This window comes from Phoxinus phoxinus (genome assembly GCF_949152265.1).
Source record: "Phoxinus phoxinus genome assembly, chromosome: 23".
In the NCBI taxonomy this organism is placed as follows: Eukaryota; Metazoa; Chordata; class Actinopteri; order Cypriniformes; family Leuciscidae; genus Phoxinus; species Phoxinus phoxinus.
In genome coordinates, this window is record NC_136898.1 from 23167454 (window position 1) to 23183811 (window position 16358).

The 16358-nt window shown below is 36.7% G+C and overlaps 1 protein-coding gene across 2 annotated transcripts in view; it reads left to right on the plus strand.

Annotated features, from left to right (window-relative positions):
- musk (muscle, skeletal, receptor tyrosine kinase) overlaps positions 1–16358 on the plus strand; it is a 42366-nt gene that overhangs the window by 16003 nt on the left and 10005 nt on the right. Inside the window, exons 7-8 of one of the 2 annotated variants that reach the window (XM_079600721.1) lie at positions 6148–6317; positions 13658–13921. In XM_079600721.1, the coding sequence (XP_079456847.1) occupies positions 6148–6317; positions 13658–13921 (434 nt within the window). Of the gene's footprint in view, positions 1–6147; positions 6318–8601; positions 8837–13657; positions 13922–16358 lie in introns of those variants that run through there. The other variant, XM_079600722.1, reaches the window with a different exon arrangement.

Consider the following 16358-nt stretch of genomic DNA (forward strand, 5'->3'; position numbering starts at 1 on the left):
CATTGCTTATATTGCAGGAGTACCCAATACTGGAGTCTGTTGCACTATTGGAGCCTGTAGGTGTCTGAAGCACATGTTCAAAAGCAACACTATCATTGGCCGACAACAGTCCAAGACGCCAGCAGTTCACGTCATCAACTTCTTTGTCTGAAGGAGACGTAAACAGGCAAGCCAGAACCATTGTTCCTTCTCAGGGAACAAGGGTTACTTTTGTAACTGAGACATTCCCTTTCGAATGGGAACGTGCACTGCATCTGACCAGACGCTATGGGGAACAAATACCCACTATGCCATGCTGAGGGGAATGACTGACTGATTGGCTGTGACTAAGCACTCAAATAAGGACTTGACGGACTTAGATGCCAGAGTCAAAAAATACCCCAACTCAGGTAACCGATGGACTGTCAGTGACAATATTCCCTACGGCCACCACACAAGCTTCATACCCTATGCAAGGAAAGTACTCGTCCCAAGGACAGAACTCAAAGGTCTGGAGTTGCTATCCATATATATTAGATGTTACTTATTAAAGGAATACTGGCTCAGGGAGTAAGTCAATTCGCCAGCCTGTCACTATCACTAGGGGGAGCAAGTTCTACCCCTAGACACCCCAGGGAAGCTAAAAAAAACGTACTAACTCGGTAGAAAAGTGCTCACGCCCTATCTGACTACAGTCACAATCTCAAGAGACCAGCACTCCCGAAGGTGCTTGCCAATGAGAAGGGATGCAAAAAGGCAAAAAGCCACTTCTCATCGGGGTTCAGAGATGGGTATCTCTGGGGAGCAGAGGACTCAGCATGACGACCTTGGTAGTAAAGGGAATACCACTCGCACTCAACCCAAAAGACTTGCTTACCAAGGGGACCTCTCCAAGTATGAGCTACTAACACTCAATATCACTGTCTAGAGAATGTGATTCCAGGAATCGGGCCGAGCTCATGCCATGGAAACTGAGGAGTGAGGACTCTACTTAAAGACCCTAAACAGTAGTGAATGGCAATTCTACGCTCGACCCTGAGGATGTGCTGATCAAGGGGAGCCAGCAGAGAGCTAGCTACAACCACTCAAGAAACTGCAGTCCCATGCAAAAATCTCAAGACTCCAGCATTCCAGAAGTTGCCCTACAACAAAAAAGTTTTTTTTAAAACCACTTAAAAAAAATTGCCATCCAAACCATATCTCAAACTCCAGTGCTCCTGAAGGTGCCGTACAACATGAAGGGTTTGTAAACTGGGGCGAAAAAGCAACTACCCATTAGGTTCTAGAGATCGGAAGAGCTCGACACATTGAACAGAAGACCCCACTTCAAGACCAGAGAAACAGGGAGGATACTACTCTAAGTTCAACCCAGGAAACTCTAAAATCTCCAAAATCTCAAGATTCCAGCACTTCCAAAGGTGCCTTACAACAAAAAGGGTTTGCGAATCTTGGGTGAAAGCCACTTTCCGCGGGGTTCTAGAGATAGGACGAAGCTCAAAGGGGAGCAGAGGACACCGCTTAAAACCATAAAAAAGAGATACAAGGGACAAAAATCTGGGGGAGGGAGCTACAACGTTGACAAATAAGGGAGCTTCCTACTTTAGGGACCCCAATATCTGGGGGAGGCAGCTTCAACCTTATTACTATAGGGGAGCTTCCTGCCTAGAGAGAAAAGGCTCAATATCTGGGAGAAGCAGCTTCAACCCATTGAACTTAAAAGGAGCTTACTGCCCAATATCTGGGGGAGGCAGCTTCAATCTTATTTCTGTGAGGGAGCTTCCTACTTAGGGGACCCCAATATATGGGGGAGGCAGCTTCAACCTTATTACTGTGAGGGAGCTTCTTGCTTAGGGGACCCAATCTCTGGGGGAGGCAGCTTCACCTTGAACACAATAAAGTGCTGCATGGCTTTTTAGCATCAGCCAGTATAGAAACAGAAAAATGTAAATACTGACTTACAGCTTGTTCTGCTATTTCAGTGGTTCTCAACCTCTCCTGCAGGGACCCCCTGATGACAGGCCATGTTTCGGTTTTAACCCTAAAATGGCACATCTGATTTAATTAGTTAAAGGCTTAATTAGTAGTGGATTAATTGATTAATTGACTAATTCCCACTCTTCCTACTCTAATAACTACTCATTAAGCCTTTAATTAATTGAATCAGGTGTGCCAAAAGTGGTTTTGAGAACCACTGCGCTATTTGTTGCACTACACTTTGAGAAAAATGTTTTTAAGTTAATGCTGTACATTTTGGAGATGTCAAGTATATAGTCTCATTAAACATTGCATACACATCACAATGACGGTGATGCATGAGCAAACTCTGTTGACATATTTCCTATTGAAACAGTACGTTTTTGTTGTTGTAAGCTAGCATAGATGACAAAGTCACAAAACTCAACAATTTTCATTCAATTTCACAGTCAAGTTTTTCCATGCACACTTAGTGTCGCGGTTATGTGCATTTTAACATTTTAATGTTCACTGTGTCTGAGCATCTGATTATTTTCTTATTTGATTGTTTTGTTATTTCAATATTTTATATTTTCAACATTTAAAAATAATAGTAATGTCATCATTATTATGTTGCATAAAAATTTTTAAAAAACGGTTTAAAAAGATTTCACATCAAATTCAGTTTTTAATAAAGATGTGCTATCAGACTAACATGTCTATTCAATACCTTTTTTGGTATTTGTTTATTACCATTTTGGTAACACTTTAAAATACGGATCCTTCGTTAATGAATAACTACACAGGAACAAATGAGTAACACAATGTTAACAATCTAGTAACTACAGTTAACTAACAAGTAACTCTTATTAACGAATTAGTAATTAATAGCACACAGATTTAAGTGGTAGTTCACTATTAACTAATCAATAACTACTATTTTTTTAATACTTCCCAGAGAACTACTGAATTTTTTACAGATTTAAGTGGTAGTTCACTAATAACTAATCAATAACTACTATTTTTCAATACTTCCCAGAGAAATAATGAAAAAAATTCACAATTCATGCAAAACTTAATAACTAATGCAGGAAAAATTACTAGCACTAGATTAACATTACTGCTAGATACTGTACACTAATTATAAATATATAATAGCGTAGCAGACTTATGATTTGGGAAAGCTGTCAATAATTAGCCTGCTGTCTTTTAGAGAACTATTCATAAACTAAATAATTTTTAAGAATTGTTTTTATAAATGCACTTGTCTGGAACACTTACCCTGTGGTCGATTTTCCGACATTCCTCTGGCTTTGAATAACTAGACTCATCATGGTGAGTACTGGAACATACTGAGTCATCAGCCATCCAAATACCAGTTATTTTATTATTTAACCTACTTCTCAAAAGTGTTTTTATGCATGTCTCTTTGCTCATATGTAGATATATATATATATAAATATGTGTGTGTGTATACATCCTGTGAATGATTAGATGATTCTACCCTTTCGGGTTGGCTCTTCATTAGTAACTACAGCATGGAATCATGATAACTAGTAATGACTCAAGTGTTAATGCATACTTCTATAGGAATTATTAATTATTTAGATCTGTATTCTAAAGTGAAGATCATGTTAACTAACTAGTAATGACTCAAGTGTTACTACATACCTCTATAGGAACTACTAATTATTTGGATCCGTATTCTAAAGTGAAGATCATGTTAACTAACTAGTAATGGCTCAAGTGTTAATGTATACTTCTAAAGAAATGTTCTAAAAGTATAGTATTTAAAAGTTCACAAACAATATATCATACGCTTGAAATTACTTGTGTTTGGTATTCCTTTAGAGGTATGTAGTAACACTTGAGTCATTACTAGTTAGTTAACATGATCTTCACTTTAGAATACGGATCTAAATAATTGATAATTCCTATAGAAGTATGTAGTAACACTTGAGTCATTACTAGTTATCATGATTCCATGCTGTAGTTACTAATGAAGAGCCAACCCGAAAGGGTAGAATCATCTAATCATTATATATACACACACATATTTATATATATATATCTACATATGAGCAAAGAGACATACATAAAAACACTTTTGAGAAGTAGGTTAAATAATAAAATAACTGGTATTTGGATGGCTGATGACTCAGTATGTTCCAGTACTCACCATGATGAGTCTAGTTATTCAAAGCCAGAGGAATGTCGGAAAATCGGCCACAGGGTAAGTGTTCCAGACAAGTGCATTTATAAAAACAATTCTTAAAAATTATTTAGTTTATGAATAGTTCTCTAAAAGACAGCAGTGCATAGGCTAATTATTGACAGCTTTCCCAAATCATAAGTCTGCTACGCTATTACATATTTATAATTAGTGTACAGTATTTAGCAGTAATGTTAATCTAGTGCTAGTAATTTTTCCTGCATTAGTTATTAAGTTTTGCATGAATTGTGAATTTTTTTCATTATTTCTCTGGGAAGTATTGAAAAATAGTAGTTATTGATTAGTTATTAGTGAACTACCACTTAAATCTGTAAAAAATTCAGTAGTTCTCTGGGAAGTATTAAACAAATAGTAGTTATTGATTAGTTAATAGTGAACTACCACTTAAATCTGTGTGCTATTAATTACTAATTCGTTAATCAGAGTTACTTGTTAGTTAACTGTAGTTACTAGATTGTTAACATTGTGTTACTCATTTGGTAGTTATTCATTAACGAAGGATCCGTATTTTAAAGTGTTACCATAATTTTTTTAAATCCACTAATTACTTGGATCAAATCGCTATCATAAATGTACTTTGCCTTTAGTGCTCTTTTCACTGAGAATGTTACGTAATAATTTAGAAAATACATTTTATACATAAAACATTGCTATGATAAACAGTTTGAGACTGTCATATCTGATGATGATGATTGATAATTGAACTTTGACCTCTGACCCTCAGAGCATCTCTGAAACCTGTGAGATGTTATTAGACCGTTGATTGAAATGACCCGTCTGAGTGTCATTCTGGCAGGACTCTCAGCTCATTAGTTTTCTTGAGCCAGATGAAGTGCCTTCTAAAATCAGCTGCATGCGCACTTCGTCAAATATAGAGCCGTGATCGCAGCATGAGACTGACATTCCTACAGGCTCTCATAATGTTCTCATAAACTCAACAAATCACATTAGCAAAATAGCAGGAGTCTTAACACATCCAAACGATAAATAGAGGGATTTGTTATATTTGTTGGAATAATCATGTGACTTGCATTTGACCCGTCAGTTTCTATTCTATTCTATTCTATTCTATTCTATTCTATTCTATTCTATTCTATTCTATTCTATTCTATTCTATTCTATTCTATTATGCATTTCTGCACATATACTGTGAAGAACACTAGTGGCTATTTTGTAATAATTACAAATACAAATAGCCCACAATTACATGCTGGAATCTCTCTGCTATTAAAAATAATATCATGCATGTTTTAGTTAAAGAGAAGTTGATTAGATAAGCCATATTTAAAAGCCATATGCACACCTGTGATCGCACATCAGCAGAATTGTATATTAATTCAGCTGTATTCATTTATAGTTGCTACATTTTGTGGCTACAGTCACTATCACTATTATCTACTGTTCAAAAGTTTGATGTTATTCTATTATTATTTTGAGGTCTCTTTTGCTTACCAAGGCTGCATTTAGTTGGTCAAAAATACAGTAAAATCTGTAATATTGTAAAAAAAAATAGTGTTATAATTGAAAATAGCAGTTTTACATTTTACTATATTGTAAAATGTAATTTATTCAAGCGATCAAAGCAGAATTTTCAGCAGAGTTTCTCCAGTCACATGATCCTTCAGAGATTTTTGTTATATGATGATTTGCTGCTCACAAAACATGTCTGATTATTATCAATGTTGAAATCAGTTGTGCTGCTTCATATTTTTTTTTGTGGAAACGTTATTTAAAGATGATTGGATTAATAGAAAGTTCTAAATAACTGTTTATTTTAAATATATTTCTTTGTAGCCGTGGTAAAGCCTTTTCTATCACTTTTGATTAATTGAATGCATCCTTGCTGAATAAAAAACCAGACCATTTTTTGCGTGGTAGTGTCTTTTATATTCCACATATTGGCATTTGATCAAATCTATGGGCTGACTCATGTGCATTGGTCATGGTAAAGGATGTTGCTGATGGTGTTTTGTTATCTGCAGATTTCAGGAGCGTCAGTGGAGGAGACGCTGGTGGATGAAGTCATACTGTCTGTTCTGCGTGTAGTGGTTCATAAACCAGCTCTCTACACCTGTCAGGCTACCAACCAGCACAGCGGAGGAGCCAATACCGTCAAATCTACAGCAAAAATTACTGTTTCAGGTCAGATGGAGTCGTCTTACGGTATTCAATAGTTTGTCTACTGCTTTGTCCTTAAAAGTCCCATTGTGTCTCGTAAAATAGCAGAGATAGTGAACTATTGATACTCAACTGTAAAGAATAATACAATTATATAAAATGGGGCTTCCTGTAAACAGCATGTGAAGATTTCAGACTATTTATAATAAAATAAAAAATAAAAAAATAGTGGTGATACCAAATATCTATTGTATTGCAGTAACATTTGCTTTAGTAACTATGGTATTTAGCAAGAATATGGATACTATGGTAAATGCTTATATGGGTTATTATAACACATGAATAGAGAGGTGACACTGTCAAATGCCTGTTATCTGGACATGGAAACAAGGTTGTCATGATGTTAAGCTGTTATGAACAGACCTCAGATAGTTCAAATGTCCATTTTAGAAATCATTTATTTAAAATGATCTCCAAATAGTCCAATAGTGCATGCATACGCATTTATAATTGATAATGCCGACATGAAGAACATTTATCACGGTAATACTACGGTAATCTTTGATGGGTGTACACTATTCGTTAAACTGTTTCGTGAACTTTTAAGCAAGTACACATCAGCAAGTACACATTCGATTTATCAAAAGAGACCATATAATGTTACAGAATATTTCTATTCCAAATCAATTCTGTACTTTTAAACTTTGTATTCATCAAAGAATACTAACAAAATATATCATGGTTTCTTAAAAAAATGATAATCAGAAATGTTTCTTGATTATCAAATCATCATTTCTGATGGATCATGTGACACTGGAGACTGCAGTAATGATGCTGAAAATTCAGCTTTGATCACAGGAATAAAATACATTTTACTTTATATTACAATACAAAACTTTTTTGAATTGTAATAACATTTCACAATATTACTTTTGTTACTGTATGTTTGATTTATAAGAGACTTGACGACTTAAAAAAATCGTACAGACTTTTGAACAGTAGTTTACCATCCAAATACATAAGGTCAATTTTCATTTAGCAATATGATATGCGTCTCATTACTAACTACCACAGTCACTGTTCCAGGTTTCTGCCACAGTATATTATTGTAAGGCTGTAATGTCACCAGTCGTAATGTTTTAGCAAAATCAATTTGAGATGCTTCTGTTAATAAAGGCCCATGAAACGGGGCTTGGTAAACACTCACCCGCTGTGACCTACTGTGTCAGCCATGTGTTTCTCTGGCTGCTTCGTGTAAATATGACGAGACTGCTCTCTAAGTTTCAGCAGCTGTGTTTCTGGAGCCAGGATTTCAGTTAGCTCGCCTCGTGTTTGCATAGCTGTTCGTTTGCCTCCTCAAAGCCCTGAAAAGCATCCCTGCGCAAACATGCCACAATGCCGTATAGTGGCGCTTTAGCCGTGTGTGTATACAATACGATTAGGCTATACACTCTAAAAAATGCTGGGTTGTTTCAACCCAATTTTGGGTAAAATATGGACAAACCCAGCCGCTGGGTTACATTTTTACATTACATTTTTAACCCAACGTTTGGGTTTGTCCATATTTTACCCAAAATTGGGTTGAAACAACCCAGCATTTTTTAGAGTGTATGGAATTAATGATTGAATTAACTGAGCGTGTCTATCTGATGTTCATTTCTACCAGATATTCCTGATCACATGGCTCTCCGGAATACTTGACTCTTATTGGTCAATCAACATCTGCAAAGTTAAATATAATAATGTGTCATGTGTGATAATGCCTGCACTTAAAAAAAAAAATGCTGGGTTGTTTTAACCCAAATTTGGGTCAAATATGGACGAACCCACCCGTTGGGTTAACATTTTTAATTTTAAATTGTAACCCAACGGCTGGGTTTGTCAATATTTGACCCAAATTTGGGTTGTAACAACCCAGCGTTTTAATGTTTTATTTCTTATGGGTGTGTATTCCCAAAAAAATTGTCAGACCAATCCGATCTCACGGCAATTCGTACTTTTTTTTACATTTTACGAGGTGGTTAATTCGTATGAATGTATACAACCTCACTCGTACGAATTCGTACGGCTCTTGCTAAATCGTACATATTTTACGAGTTGCCCAATGAATTCGTACGAATGACGTACCCCTGACCCCGCCCCTAAACCTGCCCATCACTGGGGTTTAGACACAAATTCGTACAAATTAGCCACCTCGTACTCACTAGTATGAATTCATATGAATTGGTCGTGAGATAGCGTCGGTCAGACTGGTTTATTGTGTGGAGGAGATTCTTGAATCCTGTCACATGAAATCGGGGGGGGGGGGGGGGGGGGGGGGGGGTAAACTTCACACCTGCTGTATGTCCAGAAAGACCCCCCAAGTTCTGTCTCTGTCCTCCTCTCACACACACACACATTGAGCCAAGCACTGCATGACGGAAGAATGGCCCGGCTGACAGAGTGGATGTGTTACTCTCGGACATTAAACAGATATTGTTTGTGCTTTTCTCTCTTCTCGGGCCTGTTTCTGGTGGCCGTCTCTGGATCCTGTAACTTTCCCATAGAATGGAGGTAAGAAGAAATTTACATCCTATTGAGTGATACATCAGCATATAATACACACACTCTTAAAAATAAGGGTTGTTTATTGGCATCTATGGTTCCATGAAGAACATTTAACATCCATTTGGCAAAAGGTTCTTTATAGTGGAAAAAAAATGCTCGAAAGTGTTCTTCTCACCAATAAAACCCATGATGGTTATTTTGTGGCATAACTGTAAAAAAAAACTATTTTGGAAGGTTTATTTTTAAGAGTGTATATGTGACCCTGGATCACAAAACCAGTCATAAGTTGCACAGGTATATTTGTGGCAATAGCCAACAATACATTGTATGGGTCAAAATTATAGATTTTTCTTTTATCCCAAAAATCATTAGGATATTAAATAAAGATCATGTTCCATGAAGATATTTAGTAAATTTTATACCGTAAATATATAAAACATGTATTTTTGTGAGTGAATGCTGCACAATCGCGAACATAAATGTTCTTTACATTCTTTACAACTTTAAAAGCGATTTTCTCAATGTTTTGATTTTTTTGCACCCTCAGATTCCAAATTTACAAATAGTTGTATCTCGGTCAAATCATAACAAACCATACATCAATGGAAAGATTATTTATTCAACTTCCGTGAATGTATACATCTCAATTTCAGAAAATTGACCCATGTGACTGGTTTTGTGGTCCAAAGTCACATATGAGTCCTACCTGGGTACATCTCACAAAATCTGTTAACATGTGTAGGTCATATCACCCCAAAATCAAAAGTTACAGTAATTATAGGTTACACTTTATTTTAAGGTGTCTCTGTTACAGTGTAATTATTTGTTTATTATACAAGTAATGAGTATTAATAATTAACTATGCACTTACCATAGGGTTAGGATTAGGGTTTGGGTTAGGGCTATAGTTGCATGTAATTATTGCATATGTAATGTATAATGCATATTTTATAGTTTTTCCTAAAGTACGTGTAACATGTGTAACAAGGACACTAAAATAGATAAGATGTAGCCTAAGTAAGATTGTTTTTTTTTAATTTAGGGATGTATTAAATTGAAAAAAGTGACAAAAGAAAGTTATAACGTTACAAATAAATGATGTTTCCCCAAAATACGAAGCAATTGTTTTCAACATTGATAATAACGAAATGTTTCTTGAGTATCAAATCATAATATTAGAATGATTTCTGAAGGATCATGTGACACTAAAGTAATGATGTTGAAATTCAGCTTTAAAGGTAGGGTAGGTCAGAATTGTCTAAAAAAAACTTTTATTCAAATTTGTTTAAACTGTCTTTATATACCAATGCATAATTAAAATGCAAGTACTCTGAAATAGAGAGTATAAAAAACCGAGTGACTCTAGTGTATTTAATCTTCAATAAACACAGCTCATTAATTCCATTCACTCCCACCTAAAAACGGGTGCGCGACTGCGCGCACGTGGGCAGAGCCAGTAATAACGGCGGTAGTCATGGCGACGGAGAGTGACAGTCGCGCAAGCCAATCCTGTGATTCGTCCCGAATGGAAATAATGAGCTGTGTTTAATGAAGATTAAACGGTCTAGAGTCACTCGATTTTTATACTCTTTTTATCAGAGTACTTACATTTTAATTATGCATTGATATATATAGAAAGTTTAATCAAATTTGGTAAAAAGTTTTTATATAAATCCTACCTACCCTACCTTTAATCACAGGAATAAATTACATTTTAACATATACTCAGAAAGAAAACAGTTATTTTAAATTGTAATAATATTTCACAATATTACTGTTTTTACTGTTTTGTTTTAATCAAATAAATACAGCCTTGATGAGCAGAAGAGAGTTCTTTCAAAAACATTTTAAAAATCATGCTGACCCCAAAACTTACGAATTCATTTAAATCACAGGTGTCAAACTCAGTTCCTGGAGGGCCACAGCCCTACAGAGTTTAGTCCCAACCCTGCTTCAACACACACACACCTGCAATTTTCAAATTAGCATGAAGGAATTGATTAGCTGATCAGGTGTTTTTAATTTTTTTTTAGGGTTGAAGCTAAACTCTGCAGGGCTCTGGCCCTCCAGGAACTGAGTTTGACACCCCTGATTTAAATGATGTGTGAAACATCTTAATGGCTTTATGTTCTCTATGTAAAATATGAGTAATTTTTTTCATATTTGAATTGTAGTGATTTATGTGTGTGCGTGTGCGAGTCCCCACACTAAGACTCAGTGTTGATACTGAATCATGTTAATTGGGCTTGTCATTCAATATGACATCATCTTTGGATGGAGAGCTATGGAAATACAATTGATAAGAAACCTGTATGCAATAAAACAAATGAAAGACAGATCTGGACAGTGTGCTGCGTGACTCGAGTCAGTCGGAAGTTGCGTTTACGCTGACTGGAGTTCTTTCACTGGAAAGAGCCACTCAAATTGAATCATCATGTCTCTGTTGATTTCAAATGATAAATGCAAACGTATACACATGTGCTGGATAACACAGTTCACTCCTTCTCTGAAAGCCAGACACGCCATATGGTCTAAGTTACACATGAACTTAAATAAACCAAGCTATTTTCCAAACGATTCAGATTCAGCATCTGGATGCAATTAGAGCGAAGTTAAACAGAATTAACTAATTGTAAGAACTGCACTTTATTCTTGTCAATTGCGCAGTGTGTACATGAGTCAGCGCATAGTCATGAGACGGAGTTGTGTATGGAAACCTTGAAGCAACATCTTTATATGACTTGAGTCCAAGAGTCAATGATGAGGGCAAAGTTACTCGTTGGCAATTTCCAAACCCTACTACATATCTCATAAACACAACTTGCTAGGGTAAGCATCACTGTTATTATTTCTCAGAGAGTTGTGTTTGACATACACACATGATTAATGCCTCAGATTATGTGGTTTGAGGAGAGGTGAGCAGTTACATTTCAAAGCCATCAGATGTTTTCACTGGTGTGCATTCAAATGAGTAAAACATGGATATTTAAGGATTCAGACAAGTCATGTATTGGGGCTAGAATATTTCAAGGTGGCTTTTTCAACGCTATCTCATGACCAATTCGTTTGAATTCGTACGAGTGAGTACGAGGTGGCTAATTCGTACAAATTTGTCTAAACCCCAGTGATGGGTAGGTTTAGGGGTGGGGTCTGGGCGTTGGTCATTCGTACAAATTCATACGAATTGGGCAACTCGTAAAATATGTACAATTTAGCAAAATTCGTACGAGTGAGGTCACATGAATTCGTATGAATTAGCCACCTCGTACAATAGAAACGAATTGCCGTGAGATTGGGTTGGCTTTTTCCTTTGTGAAAAAGTAGTACTAAAAGTCCTAAAATAAGTACTTACTACTGTTTTTCATTACGGTTTATGTTTTTTTTAAAAGTTTTTCATTTTTATTTTTTGCTTATAGACGACAACGTTGTCAAAACGATACCCGTTCACATGGATCTGTGAAAACGACTAATACCACTGTATTATTGATGTGATGCCAATAGTTGGCAATGTCACTTTGTAGAGAAAAGCTACTCGTCTATAGACTATACACTCTAAAAAAAAAAAACGTCGGGTTAAAAATGTAATTTAAAAAGTTAACCCAACGGCTGGGTTTGTCCATATTTGACCCACAATTGGGTTGAAACAACCCAGCATTTTTTAGAGTGTACACTTGCGCATGATGTCATCGTTTACACAAATGCATATTTTTGTGTGGTTTACTGGGAGATGATAATGGTGTCGTTTTCAAAAACTTGCACTCTGAAACCCGTTTTCAACTGTTGAGTTTTCAGGCCCCCAAACCTCTGTTGAGTTGCACGTTTGTTAACACTTTATTTTGATGGTCCCTTTTGAACATTCTGTTGACTATAAGTAACTTTGCAACTACATGTCAACTAGCAGTCATTAGAGTATTAGTAGACTGTCTGCTTAAACTCTTTATTGTGATGATCCTCCAACTACGTCAACTTATTTTAACCCAAACTTTAATGAGCGTTAGTAGACATTTAAGTGCAACGTTACTTGTAGTCAACAGAATGTGTTAAAGGAATCATCAAAATAAAGTGAAACCGAAAGTTTTTAGTTGAAAACTGTGTTTTTTTAATTGTTATTGCTACAAGAGCACATTCAATTGACCCTTCGCAGGGAGCTTGATTGACAGGTGATCTGACCAATCATACTTCGCCATCCGCCATTTTGTCCGACTAAGCAGTCAGGAGAGTTAGTAGATTAACATGGGAGGATTTGAACTTGAGAAGCGGAGAGTACTGACGCCTTTCCGCGGTTAAAGCAACATTCCTTCTGATGTTCATTCATGTTTATTTGATGCTATAAATGAACTAGAAGGAAGAGATGATCGGTTCACGAGCGGCTTTAACTGAGGCGACACAGCGATCTGACAGACACATTAAAGAGCCACAAAATGGTATTTATTGTTTAAATTTCTTTAAAAAAAAAAGACCAAATTTGAAAGGTGAGACTTTGTTTAATATGTTTAATATCAAAAGTAACCAAAAACTAACATGGTCTGTCCTGTCAGTGTGTTGTCAGTCCTCTCTGCTCCGTGATGTATTTTTCACTGCGTGAGAACATGGTGTGGCATGAGAGCAGCGTAGATTGTCGGGCATAGCGACAGTAACTAAGGGTGGCGGGTCTTTGCGAACGGTCAAATACTTATTTTTTACTAATCAATCACCAACGTGCATAAAGAACAGCAACCATCCAAAAAGACTTTGCAACCACAGCAGCCTGATACAAACCACTCAGAACACCGCAGCAATGTGTTGTGTTGTCTTTAATATTGCATTGCGATGTCTTATCTTATTCAGACTGTACAAAGGCAACGCTGGCTATTGCAGCACATACAGGGGTGACGTGTGTCGGAACGTGCTCCGCCGCAACGCTCTGGTGTTCTTCAACTACTCTCTCCCGAACCCAGAGGATGCGCAGGAGTACCTGGCTCAGAGCGTGTGGGGGGAACTGGACGGGGTCAGCTCCTTCTGCAGGCCTGCTGCCAGATCCCTGCTCTGCCACGCCACCTTCCAGGACTGCAATCCTTCGGGAATAGGACCAGCACCTAAACCTGTCTGCAGGTAATGAAAATCTTCTGTTCTGCTGTGCATGTGGGGTACATGCTAATATGTGACCCTGGACCATAAAACCAGTCACATGGGTCAAAGTGAGTGTACTGACGCCTTTCCACGGTAAAAACAACATTCCTTCTGATGTTCATTCATGTTTATTTGATGCTATAAATTAACTAGAAGGAAGAGATGATCGGTTCACGAGCAGCTTTAACTGAGGCGACACAGCGATCTGACAGACACATTAAAGAGCCACAAAACGGTATTTATTGTTTAAATTTCTTTTAAAAAATGACCAAATTTGAAAGGTGAGACTTTGTTTAAAGGACACCTATTATGGAATTTTGAAATTTACCTTTCATATAGTGTGTAACATAGATCTAAGTGAACAAAAACATCCTGCAAAGTTTGAAATATGAAAGTGCACCGTATATAAAGTTATTGTCTTTCAAAAGTAAGAGTCGACTCGGAGTCATTTTTATGAATCGTTAGAAGACCGAAGCTTTTTCTCTGACTAGATGGTCAACTTGTCAAGTTATTTGAATACGATACGCCCACTTATTGCGCTCCAAGCCCAGGGAAAATATCATGGCGACGAGACGCTGTGTTCTGAAGTGCGACTCAAAAGCCAACTTTTTTCATCTGCCCAAGGAGGAGCATTTGAAGACTAAGTGGCTACAATTCATATATACAACTATAGCACAGAAGTATAGTCCGAGCCTTGTGCTTTGTTCGCGCCATTTTCAAGACGATTGCTTTTTAAATGCAATCAAGCTTGGATTCGCGAGCCGGCTGATATTGAAGGAAGGTTCAGTTTCAAGTGTATTTGCATCAGCTTCCTCCTCCGTATCACAACCTGTAAGTGTTATTAATAATTGTTGCTTTTATGTTTTATGTAGCATGCTTAATAATTATTTTGTTTGTTGAGTAAGCACCGTTTAGCTTCTAGGTCTTCAATGACAATTGTATTGAGATATGTGAAGTGTTTGTCGTTGTTTTCGGAGTTGTCTTAAAGAATAAAGTAATACCTCGTAGTAACGTAACTGCATTTTTTTTTTGTGTAAAAACGTTATGTTTATGCATCGGGCTAATGCAAACAAAGACTGATTGTGCTTTTACAATATGAACTCTGGGCTATGCTCGCTAACATAACATTACATTCTTTATCTTATTTTTAGTTTTTTACTACAAACTACAAAGCACTGCAGTGGACTATAATCATTATTATAACACGATTTAATTGATAAAAGCATCATTGTACTCCGTGTTAAACAATAAGTATTATCTCTGTAAACACTGCTGGGTCATCTGACCAATCGCAGATTAGCGTCGCGCAAAGGAGGGGTTTGGAAAAATGAGTCTTTGAACGAATCATTTGGGAGTCGGTGAGCAAATCAGGTAAAAATAAATGCATATTATACGAAAACAAAAGTGTTTTTTGACATTGCATGCCCGTAAAACTGTTGTTGGGGACTCCCTAAACAACATTAGGAACATTTTAAATGTCATAATAGGTGCCCTTTAATATGTTTAATATCAAAAGTAACCGAAAAGTAACCTGGTCTGTCCTGTCTGTCAGTGTGTTGTCAATGTCCTCTCTGCTCCGCGATGTATTTCTCACTGCGTGAGAACATGGTGTGTGTGTGAGAGTGGCCAAGCTTGTCGGGCATAGCGACAGTAACTAAGGGGGGGCCGGTCTTTGCGAACGGTCAATTGAACCCTTCCAAGTTCTAAAAGGAAACCAAATATGCTTTACTTTATTCTTTTGTAATTGTTATTAAAATATCATGATGGTTTTATATTATTACGGAAGTTAGTGATCCATCCATGTTATAGATCCGTGTCGAAAGACCCGAAAATGTAATACTGGTGTTGTTGCATCAAAACATTCATGCAAAAATGAAAAAGATCCCATCATTTACTCACCCTCAAGCCATCCTAGGTGTTTATGACTTTCTTATTTCAGCCAAGCAATCGGAGTTATATTTTAAAAAATATATATATATATGTGGGAGGAGCTTGAGTTTGTTGCGCAGATCTGACTGTTTGAACCACAAGCCGTTGATTATAGTTCATAAAGTTATAAATATAGATATTTTTTGCTTCAGAAGGAAGCACTTTTTTGGGCTTCAAAATCTCAGTTACCATTCACTCCCATTATAAGGCTGGGAAGAGTCAGTATATATTTTTAATATAACTCTAATTGTGAAGAAAGTCATACACACCTAGGATGGCCTGAGGGAGAGTACATTATGAGAACATTTTCATTTTTGGGTGAACTATCCCCCTAAGGGTTAAAAAGCAGTTTCCGGAAAGAAAGAAAAAATATTTTGTAATTTGGACTTAACCTGTCACTTTGTGATTTTTTTTTCTTATTTTAACATTTATCTCACAATAACTTATTTTGTTTTATTCTGAGGCAAACCCCCCCCCCCCCCAAAAAACA